Source organism: Lontra canadensis, unplaced genomic scaffold (genome assembly GCF_010015895.1).
Source record: "Lontra canadensis isolate GAN:19392208 unplaced genomic scaffold, GSC_riverotter_1.0 scaffold94, whole genome shotgun sequence".
Lineage (NCBI taxonomy): Eukaryota > Metazoa > Chordata > Mammalia > Carnivora > Mustelidae > Lontra > Lontra canadensis.
The window spans coordinates 5,153,679-5,176,317 of record NW_022631088.1 but is presented as its reverse complement, the minus strand read 5'-3'; the positions used below and the strand labels follow the sequence as shown (position 1 = coordinate 5,176,317).

The following is a 22,639-nucleotide window of genomic DNA, read 5'->3' as shown; positions in this document are numbered from 1 at the left end:
GAAAAAGCAGTCTGTGACATCGCACTGGGGATCTGGGCAATTTCCCTACTAGGAGGGCATGGGGAGGGTCCCAAGTGCAAGGGCACACCTGCCACGGTGTGTTTGATCATCCCGGAACAGATCATATCAAAGAGCTGGGATCAAAAACCGGCCACTGGGAAAACAATAGGACATCCCACCAGTGGTGAGTTTGCATCGACCCCTGAATGCAGAATCTAGAGTTTTGAAAGAAATAACATGCTTCTGAACCAGCTGCGTCAGAGGAAAGAGCTTTTCCGTTTGGGTTCTGTCTTCACAGCAGCATTCCGACCCCGCCACACGTTTACCCTTCTTGACACGACTGACAGCACCTCTGCTTGTAGAGATCGAGCGAACACAAGCCGAGATGCTTCACGAACACACAGTAGTGAGTCGTGTCTGAGCAGTCTCCTGCAGAAAAGGGAAAACAGAGATACCCACTGATCACACAGCTCACCAGAGAAGAGTTACAAAAAATGAAAAAATAAAACCCTTTGAGTTTATGACAAGCCTAATACTGCGATCATGGAGCGAGCTGGAGAAAACTGAGCTTGGGTTCGCGGCCCGGGGAAGAGAGTCACGGGCACTGTGACAGCACCAGGTGGGGACAGGTGGCAGCTGCATTTGTGGGGAGCCCAGCGGCACGGATAGAACTGTTCGATCACTACATCCTACATCGGAAACTGTGCAAGCTTGTACATCAGCCGGACTCAGATAACTGAAAAGCAACCCCACTAAGCTTGGGTTAGAGGCATGGCCATACACGAGAGCCAGAAACTCACGGGGCTCACTTCTCATCCAGGCCACGTAGCCTCACCCTGCTCTCTGGGGCCTCCCAGCCCTTCTGGCCCACGCTCTTCCTCTCAGTGCTGAGAACAGCAGGGGTGTGGACTCTTGGAAAATGGATAAATGGGATGGACCTGCTCCCTAGCAAAATATATTTATGATGAAGTTTTATAAAAATGATATAACAATTATAATATACATAATACAAAAACATGTGTGTCTATGAACATATATAGTATTAAAACAATATAATGTATATATAATATAATAATAATGTAAGCCAAGATAATCTATGCCAAGAATCCCCGTCCTAGCTGAGGAGACCTCCCTCCGGGCAGATGGGGAGTGTGGTGAGGCGGTCGGACGTGGGGACACATCCATCATAGCCAATGCCGCCGACACCCACGGATTCTACGGTTCTCAAAGGAACGCTGAGTCGCACCTGCAGCAAAGGCGCTCATCTCCTAACATCCAGGATGCCACCTGCATCCCGCATGGCCGGTCAGCGGGGACACCAACAAGGCTGCCCCCCGCCTCCCCCTCCACCCCTCGCCCAGGTCTGGCTGGGACTAGGCTGCTGGCCGGCGGTGGTACCTGAGAGGGGTACGTACTCTCACAGGAAGGCCCCAGACAGTGCCGCCAGGAAGCCGGTTTCTTCTTCTGCACACAGTGTCTCTCCGCCATGGGTCTGCAGCTCCGGGAGTGGACACACTCGACCTTCCGGGACTGGAAGCCCCGGCCGCAGGCCGCCGTGCAGGGCCTCCAGGGGCCCGGGCGCCAGCACACGTCGCAAGCCCCCAATGAGCAGTTCCTCCTCAACATGGGTCTGAAAGAGAAAGAAGGGAAAAGACAAGGGAAAGAAACAGAGAGTGGAAATGGGAGGGGCGGGGAGTCACTCCCCACTGGGACAAGCCTTTCCGTGTACTCGATCTCCGATCCAGGAAGGTTTCGGGATTAGGACCGTACTCGTCAGGTGTGTGATTTGCAGGGTGTGTGGCGGGTGGCGCGCGCGTGACCAGGACAGGGAAGCCAAGCACACGTGTCCATTCACTTCCCACACCGAGTCAGGACACGCGTCTCAAAGGACGGGCTGTCTCGAGAAGCTGGGGCAGGTCAGTTCCGGCAAGGAAGGGAGGAATGACTCACAATCAGCCACTTTGGATGTGCAAACGACACACAGACGGTTGTGCTTATCAAAAGACGTCGGGGAGGTTCGGGTATGAGTGTCCCGAGTGTGGGAGCGAGCTGGTCTGCTAAGGGACGGCACTCAGAGTTGGCCACACGGTGACTTGTAGTCAGATTTAACACGGACCGTCTGGGGACAAGGATCTGTCTCTGGTTCCTTACACTGGCAAACAGGACAGAGAGCTGGCGCCCTCGACTCTGGAAGTTATCTAGCCTAGAAGAGACAGCCAGCTTGGTGGACACACTTTGGGGTACGTGACCTTGTTCCCCGTAGCAGGGGTCCTGGGTGATAGCGCGCCCCTACACGGAACTCTCTCCCACCCCACAGGCGACCAGGAGAGAACCTCAGCTTCACCGAGCTGCCTCAATGACAGTCCTTGTTCCAGGAATGTGGAAGGTGCTGGAATAAGACCTGTAATCACGACGTCCAGAGATCACGAAAGCCATATTCTGCCGCATGGGCCAGAGAACCAGAAAAAGAAAATTCAGGAAAATAACAAAGAAGGACGCGAAACACCAAGAGCTGTAGAGGCTAGAAGAGAAGAAACCCCAATGACTTCTCATTTCGTGGTCTCAGTGCTTCCTGGGGTCTGACGGCATCCGCCCTTTGAATTCCTGAGGCATTTTCGTATTCCTGTAAGAGGCTCCTTACCAGCACAAGGGATCTAAAAGGAGTGCAGGATCGCCGCTGGAAATGGAGGAAGATGGAGAAATTGGGATGACCTGACTGGCTCCCGGCCCGAGTGTTACAGAGCTGGAAGCAGTACTCCGAGTGGCCCGTAGGGGGAGACTCCATCAAAAGGTTTGTTGGAACAACAGGGTCACACCACACTAAGGTTTTACAGGGAAGAGAGGAGGGTATCCCGTTTATTACAGGGCTTATTTCCCCCCAGTGGGTGTGAATCCTAGGGGGCAAAAGGGTAGTTGCTTCGGACAACCGGGCATAGACCCAGTACTCCTGGCCGTACCCCCCATGCAGAGATGAGCTCTTTCTACCGAAAAAAGGTAAATATTCACAGAAAACACCAAAAACGTATTTTAAAAGGACGCCAAATTGTGCACGAATGTTGGGTGGTCCCGTCTTAATAAGAAATCGCCCACTTTTCTCGCATAAGTCATTCCGAGTTGACTTTTGCTGTTTCCAGCCCCAAGAACCCTACCACACAGCCACCTCTGCTCTGACGGAAGGCAGGGCCGGCGGGAAGGCAGAAGGAGCCCCAGGGCTTACAACGTGAGAGGACGCAGGGAGCCAGAGAGCCACGCGGCAGCCGTAGGTCCAGGGGCTGGTCCCTGAGGTCATGTGAAGGAAAGGTGGGCCCAGCACGGCTCAGCCCACATCCTTGGGGCCAGGGACAGGACAGGGGACGGGGCTGCCCCAGCTAGAGGGATGCAGTCTGGGCACTGGCGCGACACACACGTGTGCACGGGCAGCTCAGTGCTCTCCTGTGTGGCAGGAAATCACAAAGTCACCCTGTTGCCACTAGAGTTCCCCAATGTCTCGACCCTGTTCAGTCGAGCTCCTCCCCTACCTCACACAACCCTTCACCATCAGCCACATGCAACCACGGGCTCGCTCTTTCGCACACTTCCACGTTTCCTGTTCAGCTCCGCATCTCTTTTTCTTTTTTAAAAAAGATTTTTATTATTTGAGAGAGAGAGAGAGAGAGAGAGAGAGCACAAGAGCAGGGGGGAAGGGCAGAGGGAGAAGCAGGACCCCCGCTGAGCAGGAAGCCAGATGCGGGACTCGGTCCCAGGACCCCAGGATCACCACCTGGGCCGAAGGCAGATGCTCAACCAACTGAGACAGACAGACGCCCCCACACCTTTTCCTCTAAAGCCCCATTTGACCGTATATTGAGCCCCTGAGAGATCCTCCCATGCCTTCTGCTATGTTTCTACCTCCTGTTTTTGCTGCCCTTGGTTGGAAAGCTCTGGCACATCCACAGTGTGTCCTGAAGGAAGGAGGCCGTGGCTGGAGCGCCAAGAGAGGCGGGTGTGAGGTTTGGGGTGAGGCTGTAAAGGGAGGGAAAGGGGCACCTGGGTTCTTGATTTCAGCTCAGGTGGTGATCTTGGGGTCATGGGATCGAGCCCTACATCCGGCCCCCTGCTCAACAGGGAATCTGCCTGAGATTCTTTCTCTCTCCCTCTGCCCCCCCCCCTTGTCCCCGCTACCCCGTATCTCGCTCTCCAAAAATAAATCAGTCTTCAAAAAAATAATAAATAAATAAAGGGAGGGAGGAGTTGACCGTGTGGCGTTTTCTAGGCCACACTGCAGACTTTGGTCACCCTTCTTGCTAAGAGCGAGTGAGGTCTCTAGAGTGGCTTTAATCTGTCCGGGAGGTGGGGTGCCGAGGTGGTGCGATCAGATTTGACTTTGGAAAGGACCGCTCAGGCTGCAGGGTGGGGACTGGGCAGGGAAGGACCAACAGGCGGAGGGGGACTCGTGGGATGGCTCGGCTATGGGCCATCATGGCAGAGATGGGTTCGAGAACATAATACAAGGAACAAAAACGTATATAAAAACTTATTAGAGGGGCGCCTGGGTGGCTCAGTGGGTTAAGCCTCTGCCTTCAGCTCATGTCATGATCTCAGGGTTGTGAGATCGAGCCTGTGGGGAGCTTGCTTAATATTCTCTCTCTCCCTCTGTCTCTGCCCCTTCCCTCTGCTTGCGGGCACGTACATGTGCTCTCTCTCTCTCTCTCACTCACTCTACAAAAGAAAAAAAGTAATCTGAAAAATACAAATTACAACAGGATGTGATTTTTCACCCATCAGATTGGCAAAATTTTTAAAGACTGAAAACCCATATAATGTTCATGAAAAGGGGGAACCCTCATGCACTCTTGGTAGAGACGTTCTGATGGTAACTTAGCAGTATCAGAATGAACATGCCTGTCAATTCAATCCCAGGCTGTACCCAAAACATAGCTGTTAGTGGATAAAGATATATGTTCTAGGATGTTTACTACAGCATTTGTTTGGAATAAAAAAAAAAAAAAACAAAAAACAAAAAACAAAAAACAAACCAAAAAACAAAAGCAAAACAAAATAAAAACCCAAAATCTGAAACACACAAATGTCCATCAGCAATGGAATGAGATAAAAATGTTAAATACAGCAATGGAAAAGAGCAAAGGGAATCTTACGTACTAAGATCAGGGAAAGTCTATAATGTACGGATAAGAAGAAAAAGCAAGTTTCAGTAAAGTACATCAGGTGCGTTAAAAAAGAAAGCTCAACGCGTGTACACGTTTGTGTCATCCGTCTGTCCTTGAGAATGCCAAATGAGACATCTGGGGTGATCTGTGTGGGTCTGTGTGTGGTCTCCAACTGCCCAGCAAAAGACAAAGCTAGGTTGTGTGTTGAGAGGGAGGGCAGCTGTTCTGAACATTTTCCACTTGAGGAATGCAGGTCTGGCTGGGGTTGTGCTGTGGGGAACAGGAAACACAGCGGATTCTACATTGCCAAACCTTACTGAAGGCTCAGAATGGACACTGAGCCAACTGTCAAGGTCATCTCATTTTCTCCGGCAACACTCAGGGTGGGGAGGAGAGAGAGGGAGTCATATTCTGAGCATCCTCTATGACCCAGGGTGCATAGATGTTTCAGACTAAGCCAATTACTCGAAACCTCGCAACCATAGTTTTGCATGGACGGTAATACCCCAGTGTGTAGATCAGGACCCTGGGTGACCTGGGTCATCCAGGAAGAGAGCGGGAGAATCCCACATTCCCTCCTTAGCGCGCTTTCTGGCTCTCCCTCCATTTCGCACTGGCTGGGGCGCGCTCCTCCGGGACGATGGAGTCACCAGGCAGAAGGAGCCCAGGTCTCGGGGTGACCTCATGGAACAGCGCCCCTCTACCCCAAACTGAGCACCAGCTTTGACTCCTACACAAGACAAAAGCAAACTCGTTTCGTGTTTAAGCCCCTTCGCAAGGTAAAAACTTGTTTCCTTCTGGGGCACCACTGTGCTAGCCTCCTCGCCTGAAGTTTCCCAGCAGAGGAATACACAGTCCGCGGCAAACACTGCAAGATTTAAGCTGTAAACTTCAATGAAATATCATTGGGCTTGACCAACTTTGGCGATGGAGGGAAAAATGCCTGTCCTCAATGCTACTCTTTTTTTTTTTTTTTCTCTTTGGGGTGTCCCTCTCCAAATATGTTTCATGTCGACATCACGTGTAATTAGAAGAGCAGATACTAGAGACTCTTCCAGCCTCACACACGCTGTCGGGGACGGCACTGTAAGAGAGCTTCACTGCTAGTCGGTTATAAGAGGTAGTGGACGGGAGGGTCATTCCACTGCCAGGAAATCACAGCCACGGACTGGGGCAGGAGAGGGTTCGTGTGGCCCCGGGGCAGGTCAGTACCTCCTTCTGTCATCACAGAGGGGGTCAGAGCTGTTGTGCTGTTGACAGACTTCGTGTTGCTGCTGCAGCCTCCCCATGCGACCCAGGCAACGTGCAGGACACTGGAACAGAAGCACAAAGCAGAAGACACCACTGTGAGCCTATGCGTGCCGTGGTGCCAAGACCATGCATTGAGACGGGGCTGCGGGTCCCCAGGGGAAGTCAGGGAGGATGGGAGCTCGGCTCTGGGGCCAGACAGCCTTCCCTCAGCATCTTCCTCCTCCTCTATACACCCCCAACCCGCCCCAGAAACGTAGACCACCTCTGGGGAGAAGGAAGAAGGAGGGGGCCAGTCTGTAACTGACAGGGCTCAGGCCCAATAATGACATTGCTTAAAACCATGAGCAACTGCCAAATTTGGGTTTTCCTGCTCTGAGCAGAAGTGGAGGCTTCTGGGTGAAGGTGAGTTCAATTATGGAAAAAAAATTCTTTTCTGATGAGGTTCTTAATTTTCCTGTACTCATAATACATATTAATTTTTCCTTATACTCTGTTTTATGCTTGAAAAGGCCCTTCCATCACTCTGGTTCTATTTCCCTTCACCTTCCTGGTCATGTCCTCCATACCACAAAAGTTTTCGATTTCTACATTGCCCAATGTTATCTGTTTTTGTTGTTGTAGCTTGTGTTTTTGGTGTCATCTCTAAAAAGAAATTTCCTAACCCAAGGCATGCTGATTTATGTCTACATTTCTTCCAAGAGCTTTATAGGGTTAGCTCTTAAATTTAGGTCTTTGATCCACTTTGAGTTAACTTTTTTGCTTACGGCAGAAGCCAGGGGTCCAACTTCAGTTTTCTGTGTGTGTGGATACCCAGGTGTGCGGCACTATTTGTCACAGACCATTGAATGGTCTTGTTCCCCTTGTAGGAATCCAACTATCACAGGTCTAGAAATTTCTCTCTGGATCGTGAATTCTATTCTGGCAATCTGTATGTTTATCCTCTGTCAGTAACATGCTGTTTTGATTGCTACGGTTTGTAGTAAGTTTTGAAACCAACAAGTTTGAGCCCTCCAACCTTGTTCTTGTTTCCAGATTGATTTGGTTATTCTGGGTCCTTTATATTTCCATGTGAATTTTAGGAATTTATTTATTCATTCAACAGATGGGGAGAGATCACAAGTAGGCAGAGGGGCAGGCAGAGAGAGAGGAGGAAGCAGGCTCCCTGCTGAGCACAGAGCCCAATGCGGGGCTCAATCCCAGGACCCTGGGATCATGACGTGAGCTGAAGGCAGAGGCTTAACCCACTGAGCCACCCAGGCACCCTCTCCATATGAATTTTAGGATCAGCTTGTCAATTTCTACAGAGACGCCAGCTGGGATTTTTATGGGGGTTGTCCTGAATATGCAGATAAATTTGTAAAGCATGGTCAGCTTAACATTAAGTGTTCTGATCCATAAATATGGGATGACTTTCTGTTCATTTAGATCTTCTCTCATCTCCTAAAAGAACCTCTTGTAGTTTAAGTTTTTTTTTTTTTAAACCATTCTTCTGCTATGGTTAATTACCTTGGAACTTTAAAGCCACTTAACATGGGTCTGTCCTCTCATTCCACTGCATGACTCGGGCTCACTCCTACATGAATGCTGCATTATTTTACTTACATCAGATAACACCAGCTAAAGAAGGTCTGTCCACCCGTCCAATAAGTTGTTTTTCCTAAAAATTTCCTGTGCTCATTTGTTCTCCCATATGAATGTCAGAATTCCCTTAAGTTCCAAAAAAGAATTCTATTGTAGTCTTTGTTGGAATTATATTATGTGTTTCAGTTCATTTAAGGGAGCAGACGTAGACGTCTTTACAGTATGGAGAATACTGCTGTTTGTCCTACTTCTCCTTTATGTGTTTCAACAGCGTGTTCTACTTTTCTTTACGGGGTTTTGTTTTGGTTAATTGTATGTGTCAGCTTGGCTGGGCCATGGTGTTCCCAGGTCTTTGGCCAAGTGGTATTCCAAGTGCTTCTGGGAGGATGTTTCTGGAGGAGATTAACCTCTAAATCAGTACTCAAAGGAAAGCGGATGGTTTTCTCCAGTGTGGGTGGGCCTCACCCAATCAGTTGATGGACGGCCAGGACAACAAAACCCCTGACCCTCCTCCAGGTAAGAGGGAATTCCTCCTGACTGTCTTTGAACTGGGCTGTTGGCTTTTTCCTGCTTTTGGACTCGAACTCAAATGCTGGCTCTTCCGGGGTCTGTATTTCACTGGCTTCTGGGCTAGAATGACACTATCGGTGGTCCTGGGTCTTCCAGCTTCCCGACTCACCCTGCAGCTCTCGGGACTTGTCAACCTCCAGAACTGCATTAACTCAATTCATGCATGCGCACACATGCGCACACACATGCACACACACATGCACACACACACCCTTTTGGTTCTGTTTCCCTGGAGGACCCTGGTTAACGTGGACATATAGATTTGGGTCCCGAGAGGTGGGGTGCTGCTATAACAAGTGTCTACACCTGTGGGAGTGGTTCTGGAACCGGGTGATGGGTAGAGGCTGGGAAAGTTCTGAGGTACATGCCAGAAGAAAGAAGCTAGACTGCCTTGAAGGGCACGTTGTTAGACACAGGGACATTTAAGAGGACTCTGATGAGGATTCAGGTGGAAGTCAGGAACACGCTTCTGGAAACTAGAGGAAAGGCAATCGTCATTCTCAAATGGGGCACTTGGGGCACGTGGGTGGCTCAGCCGGATAAGCGTCTGACTTTCGGTTTCGGCTCAGATCGGATCTCAGGGTTGGGCTTCGTGCTCACTGGGGAGTCTGCCTGAGATTCTCTTTCTCCCTCTGCCCCCCGCCCCTCATTCACACACACACACTCTCTCTCTCTAATAAATAAATAAAGCTTAAAAAAATAAAATGGCTGATTTGAGTTCTAGTGTTTTGTGGATGATAGAACTTTCAAGTAATGAAATCAGATATTCCGCTAGGAGACTTCTAAGCCAAGAGCTCAGGGTGGCACCTGGCTTCCCCTTAGTGCTTGGAGCAGAATGTGAGTGGACAGATAAACTGAAGGAATCATTAAGCGAAAAAGGAATCATAACTGAAGGAGCCAGAAAATTCTCAGTCCATCTGTATTTTGAAGAATGAGGAAGTACATTCTAGAAGGAACAATAAAGGTGCAGCTGGACAATCCCTCCTTAAGGAGACTCCCCCAGGAGTTCGTGAGCCAACCCCGCAGAAGCCAGGAACAGAGACGGGATGGTGCAAGGTGAGACCATGAAGGGACAGTTAAGGAAGGCTTTAGAAGCTGTGGATTCTACAGGATGGGATAAAACCGCGCAGCGGCAAACGTGCTTTATCCTTCAAGAAGAGGAAAGAACGAGCTCACCAGGGCTCCCGCTCCCATGACAGGCCTGGCGGGGGGGGGGGGGGGGGGGAGCAGTGCGGGGAGGCTGTTTCCTCGATTTCTGGGGCCCCCCACTGACCCTACCTAGTGCTTCCAAAGAGCCATGTGGGAGGCTGCAGTCTAGGGCCCTGGGGGGTCTGGAGAGCAGAGCACCAAGCCAAAGATTATTCTCGAGTGCCAGGATCTAATGGAATTAGCCCTGCTAGATTTGGGACTTGACGGGGACCCGTGGCCTGTTTCCTTTTCTGATTTCTCTCATTTGGAAAGGGAACATCTATCCTATGCCTGTCACATCACTGTAGTTTGGAAGTACGTAACTTGTCTGCCTTCCCGGCTTCACCGGGGAGAGGAATTCTGCGCCAGGATGGCTCACTTCTTACCCATTCCTACTTTAGGTGATGTTTGGTGAGACTTTGGGTTTGAATCGAGGACAGAATGGGCCAAGACTTCTAAGGATATTGGGATGGGATGAATGTACTTTGTGCACAAGAAGGACATGAATTTGGGGATGGGGGCAGAGGGTAGAATGTTATGGACCAAACTGTGTCCCCTCAACATCTGTATGTGGTAGCCCTAAGCCCCCAGTGTAACTGTATTTGGAGACGGGTCTACAAGGTGGTATTAAAGGTGAAATGAAGCCATAGGGTCGGGCCTTTATCTGCTAGGACTGTGCCCTTAGAAAAAGAGGAAGAGGCACAAGAAATGTGTCTCTCTCTCCCTCTCTCTCTGCACAGAGAAGGGGCTACATGAGGACCCACCGAAAAGACACTGTCTTGAAGCAGGAGAGTGAGGTCCCACAAAACCAACCCTGACAGAACCTTGACTGTGGACTTCCAGCCTCCAGAACTTTGGGAAAATAAGCTTCTGCTCTCTCCGGCACCTGGTCTGCAGTATTTTGTTAAAGCAGCCCTCGCAGACGAATTAGGTTCCTCGACATTTCTTTAAACTTTTTTTTGCCCCAAGTATTTTTAATTTAAAACATTGTTCAAGGTGCTGTTTGGGATCCGGGCCATGAGACTTTCACGCACTGCTCCTCGGCTCCCTTTCTCGAAGCCTGCTCGCACCCCGGCTGCCCCGGACCAGCCAGTCTTAGAACTTCTGTCCCTGACCTACTCTATTCAAAGAATCCAACTCTGATTCTCCTTTATACTGGAAGACAGTGACTCCCTGATTTCCAAATCTAATCCCTGACACGGACACATACACTAGCCTTAGAGAGCAATCAGATGTTTTCCCCCAAATTAAAAAAAAAAATGTATGAGAAGCAAAGCAATGATTACATTATTGTCACAGCACTAGATCTGTCAGCTGTACCTGGCCCCCTGGTTCAACGACCCACTGGCCGCAAGGATGACCGGAACACGGCCTTCTACCCAGAGGCCTCTCTTTGGGAACACACGCTCCCGGGGACATCAGCTGCGTGGTCCCGTTGGCTTTGGTGCGTTTGCAGGTCACCTGGCGACTGTGGAATCCTTCTCCGCAGGACACAGAGCACTCTGACCATGGGCTCGTGAACCACCTGGAAGTAAAAACTACAGCAGCTTAGTGAGGACTGGAAGGTCAGCCCCTGCCGCGAGAGCCTTGAACATCGACCCTAACACTGACCGTCTGGGGGCCGTCGCGTCTCTCTAGGGGAATGAGTCTCTGCTCAGATGACTCCTGGCTCTCCGCTCAGACTTCCCTTTTGTTCAGGGGAGTGACAGAGGGACCAGGAGAGATAAGGAGAGACAAGGAACACGGGGGTCTGCAAGGGTACGAGAGCTGGAACTCGCCTGGCCCCAGACAGCACAGCTAGGGAAAATTGAGGTGGAAATTTCAAAAAGGTGGATTTCAACTCACTGAAACCAAAGGGGAGAAAATAGTTTTAAAGCACATATGTGCTATTTGCTTTGGGAGATATTCACATCTCCCATTCTTTGTGGGGAAGACACCAACGTCCAAAGGGGTAAGTGTCTCAGTTACGGCCACATAACCATAAACCAGCAGAGCTGGGGTTGGATTCTAGGTTCATCTGACCCTAAGTTCACACTTTCATAGGACACTCGGAGCCGGACACCATTGGGAGACTGAGTGCTGGGTCACTGCGGATGCTCAGGCTCCGGGGAGTCCCACCTAAGCTGGGCTCTAGGAGGCTCCAAGAGACCACGGACCTGGCCGGGCAAAACCTCATCGTGGTCACTGAGCTACAACTGGAATTAGTGCCCCTTTAGTTATAAAGATGCCAGCTGCAAAGTATAGCAGTATTAGAACTGCCGGTGATTTCATTACCAAGGGAAACCACAGATATTTTCACAAGGCATTACGACTGCGGCAGGTATCTCAAAATATCCTTTACACTCACCACCCACCACTTCACGATTAAGGCACTGCTAGTGTTAGTGTCTTAACAGAGAAGCAAGTCTACTACTGTATCACCATTTTTAACATGTTAATACTCTATATCAATGTTAGTGGTTTCCTTTGTGATCGAGTGTATTCTATTTTATAGATTTAAAACCCTCGTCCTGAGAAGGGATCCCCAGGCTTCTCCAGACGACCAGAGGCATCCACGGCACAGAGTGAGGAAAGGCCCTCCGTGTGAGAGCCCTTGGGTTACGAGACCTTGAGGCGTCTCTCGTAAGTGTGAAAGAGGACGGCCGCTTATCCTAGGAACTTGCACAGGCTAGAGAACATGTAACAAGCACCGTGGCTGATACATTTCTTTCCACTTTATAAGAATCAAGATTTGGCCCAACCAGCTGCCCCCAAGTTCCTGGAGCATCAGTTTGATACTTCCTGAGGGACAGATGACTCAGCACAAGACCCTCCTCCCAAGAACACGGTGGGTGCCGAGAGCCACGTCGGCCACTGACAGCCACAGCCCTGCAAGAACACGTTCCCAGGCATCTGCTTTGTTTGCCAGTGGACCCTGCCTCCCGCTCCCTTTCCAGGCCCAGCTCAGAGGATCCGGGTAGGCACTTGTGCGAGGGTGGTGAACTCTAACAAAGTGTCCATCTCCAGTCGTGCTCCGTAAGTGCTATTGCTATTTTATTTTATTTTATTTTATTTTATTTTATTTTATTTTATTTTATCTTACTTATTTATTTTGTTTTACTGGGGATTCTGGTGCCAGTTGGTCAGTTACTTCTAGGGACTCTGTGATTCAATCATTCATTCATTCACTCCACACATATCCGTGGAGGGCTCATAATGGGGGCAGACATTGTGCTAAGTGCCGGGAACAAAGTGTTCTGCAAACAGCTGTGTGTTTACCCTCCTGGGGTGGACACTCTTGCAGGAGACAGACCATAATAAGAACCATGGACATGAGTGATAACAAAATAGGAAACATATACAGCGCAGGGGCCTGGCTGAGCTTGGGGGGGAAGGTAAGGGAGAGTTTCCCTAAAAAGAAATGAACAGAAATAACTAAACTCAAAGAGAGGGAACGGTGTTCCAGGCAAAGGGAACAGCATGTGTGGAGCCTCTGAGTCAGAAGAAAGGCACGTCTCAGAGACAAAAAGAGTGTGGAGTGGAGATCAGATAACCAGGCTGTGACAGACAGAGGGGGCAGCCCGAGGCACAAGCATGGAGGGACTTGTTCTCTCACTCCTGTATTCAGTCAGGCAGCAAATACTTACTGGGCACTGGTGTGACTGGTGACTGGTGTAGACATCAGGGTGAACAAAATGAGTAAGACAGACACGCTCCCAGAGTTAGGGATTTGGGCCTTGGTCTTAAGAACCACAAGAGGTGTTTGAAGGGCTTTAAACAAAGAGGCATCGTGATGAATTGTGTCTTAAAAATGATTCTGCTCACGCATGGGGAGAGCACTCCTGGGAGGGAGACAAGAATCAGGAGGATTCTGGGCCATCCACGTGAGGGACATTGATGGCGTGAGCTCCGGGGGGCGTGGGGGAACTGGACAAGAACGGATGGAGGTGACAGACACAGGGGTCTGGATGCAGTCACTGTGTCTGGAAGCCTGGAGGGGACCGGGTTTGGTAGAGATCACGAGTTTGATTTTGGACATTTTTAAAGGACTGATTTCTAGCTATTACCTAGAAAGGTTATGAATGGTTTTGACCCCCAGGGTGGAACCTAGGGAACGGCACTTGGAACAGGACCTCCAGGGATGCGGGCCCGCGGCGCTCCCTCCAGGCAAACCCACTGGACTGGCTCTGCTAAGGACCACATAGCCCCATGAGCGCAGGAGGCAGATTTGGGTAGGGGTCAAGAGTAGAGGCTCTGAACACGGATCCTCTCGATTTGAATTCTGGCCCTTGTACCTGGAGGGCCTCGGGGGTGCTTTCCCATCTGTGAAATCTGAGAAACTAACAACGTCTCCCTCCAAGGTGACGGCGAACTGGTCCACTCGAGCACTCAGCGGAACGCCGGGCGCAGGGTACAGGCTCAGCCCATCGACGTAAAGGCACTAGGAAATATAAGTCACCACGCCTTCCACCCCAAGCCAAAACCTGGTACTGATACGAAGAGTTGACAACACATACCTTGAGGGGCAGTCCCAGATATTACAGCGCTGAAACCCGGCCAGCGGCTTCGGGAGGTGTTGGCAAAGGGCCTCGCTCACTTCCTGCCCGTCTGCCAGCACACACCGGGGTCTCTGGACTCGGGCTCCCAAGTGGCCGCAGGTGGCAGAACAATGCGTCCAGTTACCCAGCTCCCAAAAAGGCTCTGTGGAAAGGAAGTGAAATGTCATGACAGCTTCGAATGAGATATGATGATAGGGCTGGAGAGGACACGGCCACAGACCACCAAGAGCTGTTTTCTGGTAGATTGCCCAACTGCTGCTTTGAGAAGCACTCGGAGAGTACGCCGTCACCTGGTGGCGGGCCTCCTTCACATTCCAGGCTTCCTCCGCTGACTTACTGTACTCACTGGTGGGAACGGTGGCCAGCACCGGGCCTCTGGACTGCAGCCTGGGAGAGGCGCTATTGGAGGCCAGCTAGACCTGCCAGAAAAGTCCCAGAGTGAGGGAGAAAGTGCTCTGTGCAGTGGGCTGGCTCCTCGGCTTCCTCCGAGCCTGGCCAAGAGGAGGGCGTCTCGGGAGGATACTCTCACCGGCTCCATTTCTCAAATGTGGGCCAGGCGGAGAAATGAAAGACCGTTTTGCAGGGACCAGGGATTAAGCAGTCAGGTTAAAAATGCATTTCATTCCATTCTTACTTTTCCATTAATTCTTATCTAAACTTCAGCTTACTCTTGGAACTGCAGAAATAATTTGTCAGGGAGACATCTGGAAAGGTAAAAATGGGAGTTTCCTTTAGCAAAGTTGAAGCCGACTCCCTCCAGTAATTATGGCTTTTTAATTTTAGCCTCATTCCAAACAGCCTTTCCCTTCCTTTCTGACACTTGGTAAAAAGATGAGGTACAATATGATGATGACAGATTTGTATGTGGCCACGGAAAGTGCCAGATTTTCCTGTCACAATCATAAGTAATTGATAGCTACCAGCTGTGTCCACAGACTCCCTCCCAGAGCAGAATGGTTTCTTTAACTTATTGTTTTCCAGATTTTCCCTCTGATTTTTGAATTTTTGTCTGAAGTTGCATATGGCAACCTCTGCAAAGCAGAATCGTACATATTTTTAGTTGGCCCCCAGGATGACAGTTTATTCAAAATAATTTTGTAAAATAGCCAGGTTTATGGAGAACCTCCCGGGTGAGGGTACTGAATTAGACACCTGGCCATCAGTTTGTCCCTTAATCCTTACGGCCATCCTGTGAACTAGATCAGTTTCATTTGCAAAAGAGGGAAAAAGTGAAGTGAGTTGCTCAAGGTCCTTCATCTAGAGCCCAAGTCTGTCAGACCCGACACCTAACACTTTCTCCTACGCCATACTTCATGAAGACACCTTGATGCTTCAAGGCAGGAAGCACATCTACCTCTTTAAAACCATGGGTGGGTTTTTTTTTTTTTAATCGAGGTGTCATTCACATACAATAAATGCTCAGAAATCCGGTGTGCAGTTTCGTGAGTTTTCACACCTGTATGCACTTTTGCAACCATGATCCAGATATAAAACAATTCAGTTATAAGATACAAACAATTCATCACCCAAAGAGTTTCCTCCTAATTTGATCTTTAAATTAACTTTAAATTTTTAAACTAACTTTAATCTTCAAATTGTTATTTTTTTAAAGATTTTATTTATTTATTTGTCAGAGATCACAAGTAGGCAGAGAGGCAGGTAGGGAGAGAGGAGGAAGCAGGATCCCCACTGAGCAGAGAGCCCGATGCGGGGTTCGATCCCAGGACCCTGGGATCATGACCTGAGCTGAAGGCAGAGGCTTTAACCCACTGAGCTACCCAGGTGCCCTAATCTTCAAATATTTCAATCAATTATTTTAATCTGAATTATTTTGGTCAATCTTCCTCCCCCACCCAGACAATTACATGTTCATTTCCATCAGATTCACTGTGAGTGTCACCTGCCCTGGGCTTTCATTCATGTGCTCTTTGGCACTGGCTTTCCATACCATTTCTGAGATTCATCTGTATTGCTGCGCATAGTTTACTGTTGAATAATATTCTATCATATGAATATACCACAGTTTATCTTGTCTCCTTCTGGGGGCCATGAGGAAGTGAGGGCTGCTGTGAACATTCCTGCACAAATTTGTTTGTGAACATGTTTTCACTTTTCTTGGATAACTGCCTGTGAGCAGAATTGCTGGGTCAAATGTTGATGTAGGCTTAGCTCTCTTAGAAACTACCACTCAGGGGCACCTGGGTGGCTCAGTGGGCTAAAGCCTCTACCTTTGGCTCAGGTCATGGTCTCAGGGTCCTGGGATCGAGCCCTGCATCACACTCTCTGCTCAGTGGGGAGCCTGCTTCCTCCTCTCTCCCTGCCTGCCTCTCTACTTGTAATCTCTATCAAATAAATAAATAAAATCTTAAAAAAAAAAAAATAAAAAAGAAACGACCATGCAGTTTTCCAGAGTGGTTGTACCAGATTGCGCACTTCACCACCAATGCCTACGAGTTCCAGTAGCTTCACATCCTTACCCAAATCTGGCATGGTCAGTCTTTTTGTTTTCACCATTCCATAAAGTGTAGAATCATTATGTCTTTGTGGGTTTAACTGTCATTTCCCTGATGCCATCGTGTATCTTCTTTTGTGAGCTGTCTGTGCAAGTGTTTTGCCCGTTGTTTTGGGGGGAGAGGGGAGAGTTCATTGTTAATTTGTAGGAGTTCTTTATATACTCTAGATGTAACTTTCTCAACAGACATATGTTTGGCCTATCTCTCTCCCAGCCTATGGTTTATCTGTTCGTATTCTTAATGGTGTCCTCGATGAGAAGATTTTAATAATTACGATGAGGTTTAATTTGATAATTTTTTGTCTAATGGTTAATGATTTTGGAAACAAGAGCATTTGAAAAGGAGATCATATTCATTTCCATAAAAGACTTCTCAATGCTTCACATATGTTAGAAATAAACTCTATAGTCTTTTTTTCTTTTAAAGTATAATGAACATAGAGTGTTGCATTCGTTTCAGTGATCCAATAATTCTATACATTACTCAGTGCTCATCGTGATATGTTCACTCTTGATCCCCTTCCTCTATCTCACCCATCCTCCACCCACCTCCCCTCTGGCAACCCTCCATTTGCTCTCTGTATTGAAGAGTGGTTTTTTAAACCACTTTTGTTATTTCTTTGTTCATGTGTTTCTTAAATTAGATGTGCGAGTGAGATCATATGGTATTTGTCTTTCTGTCTATTTCACTTAGCATTATGCCCTCTAGGTCCATCCATGTTGCTGCAAATGGCGAAGTTTCATTCTTTTTATGGCTGAGTAACACTCCATTATATATATATGCCACATCTTCTTTATCCAGTCATCTATTGATGGATACCTGGGCTGCTTCCACATCTGGCCTATTGTAAATAATGCTGCTATAAACACACAGGTGCATATACATTTTCAAATGAGTATTTTCATAAATATACCCAATAGAGGAATTACCCAATAGAGGAATTACCAGACCATATGGTAGTTCTGTTTGTAGGGTTTTGAGGAAATTCCATAGTGTTTTCCGTAGTGGCTCTATCAATTTACCAATATCCCCACCCACGGTACACTGAAGTTCCTTTTTCTCCACATTCTTGCCAATACTTGCTATTTCTTGTCTTTCTGATTCTAGCCATTCTGACAAGTGTGCAGTGATACCTTATTGTGGTTTTGATTTCCATTTCCCTGATGATGAGTGAGGTTGAGCATCTTTTCACGTGTCTGTTGGCCATGTGGATGTCTTCCTTGGACAAATGTCTGCTCAGGTCCTTGGCCCATTTTTAATTAGACTGTTATTTTGGTGTTGAGCTGTGTAAGTTCTTTATATATTTTGCATACTAACCCCTTATCAGATATTTCATCTGCAAATACCTTCTCCTATTCTAGATTATCTTTTTGTTTTGTTGATTATCTCCTTCACTGTGCAAAAGTTTTTTATTTTGATGTAGTCCTAATAGTTTATTTTTGCTTTTGTTTCCTTTGCCTAAGGATACATATCTAGAAAAATATTTCTACAGACAATGTCATAGAGACGACTGCTTGTGCTCTCTTCTAGAATTTTTATGGTTTCAGGTTTTACAATTAGGTCTTTAATCCATTTTGAGTTTATTTTATGTATGGTGTAAGTGCATGGTCCCGTTTCATTCTTTGCATTCATTGTACGATACTGGCACAAAAATAGACAGCTGGATCAATAGACCAGAATAGAAAGCCCAGAAATAAACCCATGCTTATATGGTCCATTATCCTATGACAAAGGAGGCCAGAATATACAATGGGGAAAAGACAGTCTCTTCAACCAATGGTGCTGGGAAAACAGGAATAAACTCTAGTCTTTACCTTGACCTTCAAGCCCTGAATGATTTGGTTCTCAGCCATCTTCCAACTTCATTTCCTTTCCCCTTCCTCTACCCCCAATTTTCCCCGATCACATGAACTTTTTTTGTGTTTCTTGAAACACTGGAAAGCTTGTTCCCAGTTTATGGTCCTTGAACTCACTATTTCCACTGCCAGAAATGCTCCTTCCTTATCTTTGTGCATGGATGACTCTATCTCATTGTTTAGGCCTGGGCTCAACTACCACCTCCTTAGAGGGCTGGTCCTGACTTTCTCCTCCAAAGTGGCTCTGTGAATCACTGTGCTATCTATCACCCTATTTTATTTCCTTCGTAGCACTTACCACAGGAAAATATGTGTTTGTTTCCTTGTTTGTTGTCCATCTCTCCTACTGGAAAGCCAAGCCCATGAGGGTGGGGAGCTCTTCCGTCCTGTCCACCGCCAGGACAGGGAATGTTATATACTGGATACTCAAGCAGTATTTGTTCAATTAATAAGTGAGTCTCTTCGAAATGCTAAGGTGAGGATCCATTGAAGAACTGGCATATTCCAGAATGTGTGCACATGTATGTGCACGTGTGTTTGTGTGTGTGTGTGTGTGTGAGTGTGTGTGTGTGTGTGTGTGTGTGTGTGGTGGTCAAACAAGGAAGGCAGTTTTGATAAACAAAATGTTTAAATATTCCAAAGACTAATTTTCCCAGCAGTTTTGGCCTCATGAATACTCAATCTTTAAATTAGTTGATTTGAGGGAGTTCCTTGAGTTCATGTTCCCTTCCACGTGGAATTCCTATCTGCCTTTGTCCATCTGTTTCTCTGCCTGGAATGTTCTTCTTCCTCTTCCCAGAACAAACATCACGGCCTACATGAAAATGTGGTTGCCTTCCCCACAGAGAGTTAGAGCCCCGTCCTTAGTGCTGACAGTGTACTTGGTCATCCTTCTCTTCCAGCACTTGTCCCCCTGCTTCCAAATACCTGTTTACATGACTGCCTCCCTGTATAGACTATGAGCTTCCCAAGGGCTAAGTCACCTCTGTATCCCCAGCCTGGCAAGAGTAGGCACTGGCAACCACTTGTTGCATGTTCCTGTAGACCGAATGTTTGCGTCTCTCCAGTATTCAGACATCAAATCCTAACATCCAATGAAATGGTCTTAGGTGGTGGGGCCCTCAGGAAGTGAGGAGGTCATGAGGGTGGGACCCCCATGAACGCAATTAGTGCCCTTACAGGAGAGGATGCAGGGATCTTCTTCACCCCTTCTGCCACATAAGGACACACAAGTGGGCCCTCACCAGACACCCGGTCTTGGGCTTTGCAGGCTCCAGAACTGGGAGCAATAAATGTCTATTGTCAGTAAGTCACCCAGTCTATGGTTTTTGTTAGAGCAGCCCAATCAGACTAAGACAAATGCGGAATGAGTGGATAATAGTGCATTTTACAATGGGAGTATTATGTCTGAAAGAGGAGAAGAAATACATAAAGAGTTCTGGAGAATGATGTCATAAATATCATGAGTTGGGTTATTTGATTGGTGTCCTAACACCATTTTCCTCTTCGATGCCCTCTCTACATCTGAGATGGGGGAGCCTAAGAACTACAGTTCTAGAATCCCTACCTACAGAGTTATCCTCTGGGATGTGTTCTGCAAACCAGAGGCATTTGCTCAAGATTTAAAAGGCTGAAACAATGTAGCCAGTATTATTCCTGTGTAGGAGGTATAATAAAGCAGAAGCAGAATAGTAGCTTCTCCACATCCTTCCGTGACTTCCGGATTTACTCGCTTCTGAGTCATAGGAATCTGAGATCATCAGTACCTTTTTCCTGTGATTCCAGCATTTCTGATTCTCTTAACTCTACCTCTCTCCCTTGGCCTCCTAAAGAGTTTTGCAAGCTTGAAAACTTAGATTGGGTTCTCCTGACCAAACAGTGATGCATAACAAAGTTAGTAAGTATAGGGAAAAAACTTATGAAAAGAGAAAAATGAAAGAATTGGTTCCAGAATTCTTAGCAAATCTTCCCTCTGTGAATATTTACCAAGTTGGCAATCGTTTTAAAACAGGAAAGCCAATCCCTGTTGTATCACAAATAATGAAGTGTGTTTGGGATATGAGCTCTGCAGGCTTCCTCAGGAATGATTTCTTTATAAAAAATGTTTCAATATGGAAGGAACAAGTTGAACCACAGAAGTCTGAGGGCAAGGGGAAAGCTGGCCTAATGCCTAGGAATAATTTTACTTGTTGAGAAGTGTAAAACATGGAGTCTCGTAGCTAAATCCTTTTCTTTGCAACTCCTCACAAATGGTAAATCCTTAAAAAGTCAAAAGCTCTAACCTGGAGGTAGGGGTTCTCCTGTTGGGTCACTGCTGTCAGTTCCAGCATTGGACATCTGGAGCATATGCTTTTTACGGTCCTTGGGAAATACACTTTTACTGTCCGAATGTCTTTGTTCTGAGAAAAAGAAAGAAAGTAAAAAGGAGCCCTTGTTTTCCAGTTAAACAATATCTCATTCTTGTCCCAGCTTGGGTGTTCTTAAAGAAGACAACTACTGGGAAGTCAGCTCTTTCCAAAGAAATGCTCTGTCCTGGGGGCTTGGGCTCCCACAGATCTGGGAGTTACATGTGGGTTTGGGTGTGGGGGGGTGCTGTAGGGGTTTAGTTAGAGTAACTCTGCTAACACAGGATGTCTCTGCATGTTTTCAGGGTTTATAGCCTGATAAGGCAGGAAAAAATGGATTCACCAAAATTTCAGAAGGGACTGGAGGTGGCAGCTGAGACTTGCAGAGTTCCTCCACTCAACAGGAGCAAGAGAACAGGAACAGGAACAGAGAACAGGAACAAGAGAACGAGCGAGGTCTCATGGCGGACCTCACGTGGTGGGAGTGTGGGCTTTCAGGAAGGCCGTGAAGCTTTAAGAGCAGGGAGGTGGAGGAATGCCATGCACTGTGTCGTGTAAGACGTTCTTAATTCCTCAGTCAAGTTAAGCAAAGGCATGAGCTTGGTGGGAGGGAGTCCTGAGAGAAGAGGTATTTGGGGTGTGGCTGAGACGGCCACACAGCTTCATGAGTGGAGAGGAGAGCAGAAGCAAGGAACGAGGCTGGCACTTCTCAGAGCACGGGAAAGGCATTCAAGAATCCGACAGCCTTGGCCAAGCCCATCAGTTGAAAATCTTCATTCCAAGATCCCAGAAGACCATGGGGGCTCTTTGGGAAGGGCCACATGGAGGTACACCAGAGCCTTACTGATCAGTGATGATGGTCCACAGGGGGTTGTAAGAAGAATGCTCAAAGAGAAGGCTATATATTTGGGCTCCAGGGAAACTTTCTGTGAGTTTTAGATCTCCTCATTCATGCAGTGGGATTAAAAATGACCACCATAACCCTGTGCTCTTGCAAATATCAGAAGAGTTAATGAACACAGAAGTGTTTTGGGCATGACAAGTGTTCTAACTCCCCACATTGCCATCTACCACCTGTGCATGTCCCCAGGTGTCTCTAACTGCCAACAAGAAAAGCCACGGAGAAGGCTCTTTTCCATCATCCTCTTGGTTCCACAGTGGATTCTATAATAATATCATACCAGGTCTGCCAACAACTCAGTTTCATTCATCTGTGAAACACTTAATTAACACTCACTACACCTGTCTTAGGTGCTGGTGAGACAAAGAGGAATAACAAATGATTCCTAATGTCCATCTGATTGACTCCTGTCATCAACTCTCAATTGGTTCCAAACTCTGATGGGGCAGAGGAGTATTATTCACTGAGTCCTAAAACCTCAACAATTTAAAGCCCATTTTGGTGATCAGAATTTTTTGAACTCCAGAAATTATCGCTACAGAGAGCAGAAACAGAAGCAGCTTATTATCCTGGGCCAAGAGCACATTGTAATGAACTTCTCCAAATGACATTACTGACCCAACTGTAAGGTGTCTTAAGACTCAATTGATTAGTATTTACTAAGTACCTAGTGTGTGCCTTATACTATATTATATACTCAGGAGTGCAAAAAAAAAAATCACACATGGTCTCTATAATTAAAGGACCTG

The 22,639-nt window shown here is 47.5% G+C and overlaps 1 protein-coding gene across 1 annotated transcript in view; it reads right to left on the bottom strand.

Moving 5' to 3' along the window:
* Positions 1-232: 232 nt before the first annotated feature.
* The window catches only part of ADAMTSL3 (ADAMTS like 3), a 333,555-nt gene continuing 311,148 nt past the window's right edge, over positions 233-22,639 (bottom strand). Inside the window, exons 25-30 of the mRNA XM_032836843.1 lie at positions 20,927-21,043; positions 14,234-14,417; positions 11,058-11,262; positions 6,360-6,460; positions 1,416-1,630; positions 233-429 (exon numbers count right to left, since the gene is read on the bottom strand). Of these exons, the coding sequence (XP_032692734.1) occupies positions 323-429; positions 1,416-1,630; positions 6,360-6,460; positions 11,058-11,262; positions 14,234-14,417; positions 20,927-21,043 (929 nt within the window). The 3' untranslated portion in view covers positions 233-322. The remainder of the gene's footprint in view (positions 430-1,415; positions 1,631-6,359; positions 6,461-11,057; positions 11,263-14,233; positions 14,418-20,926; positions 21,044-22,639) is intronic.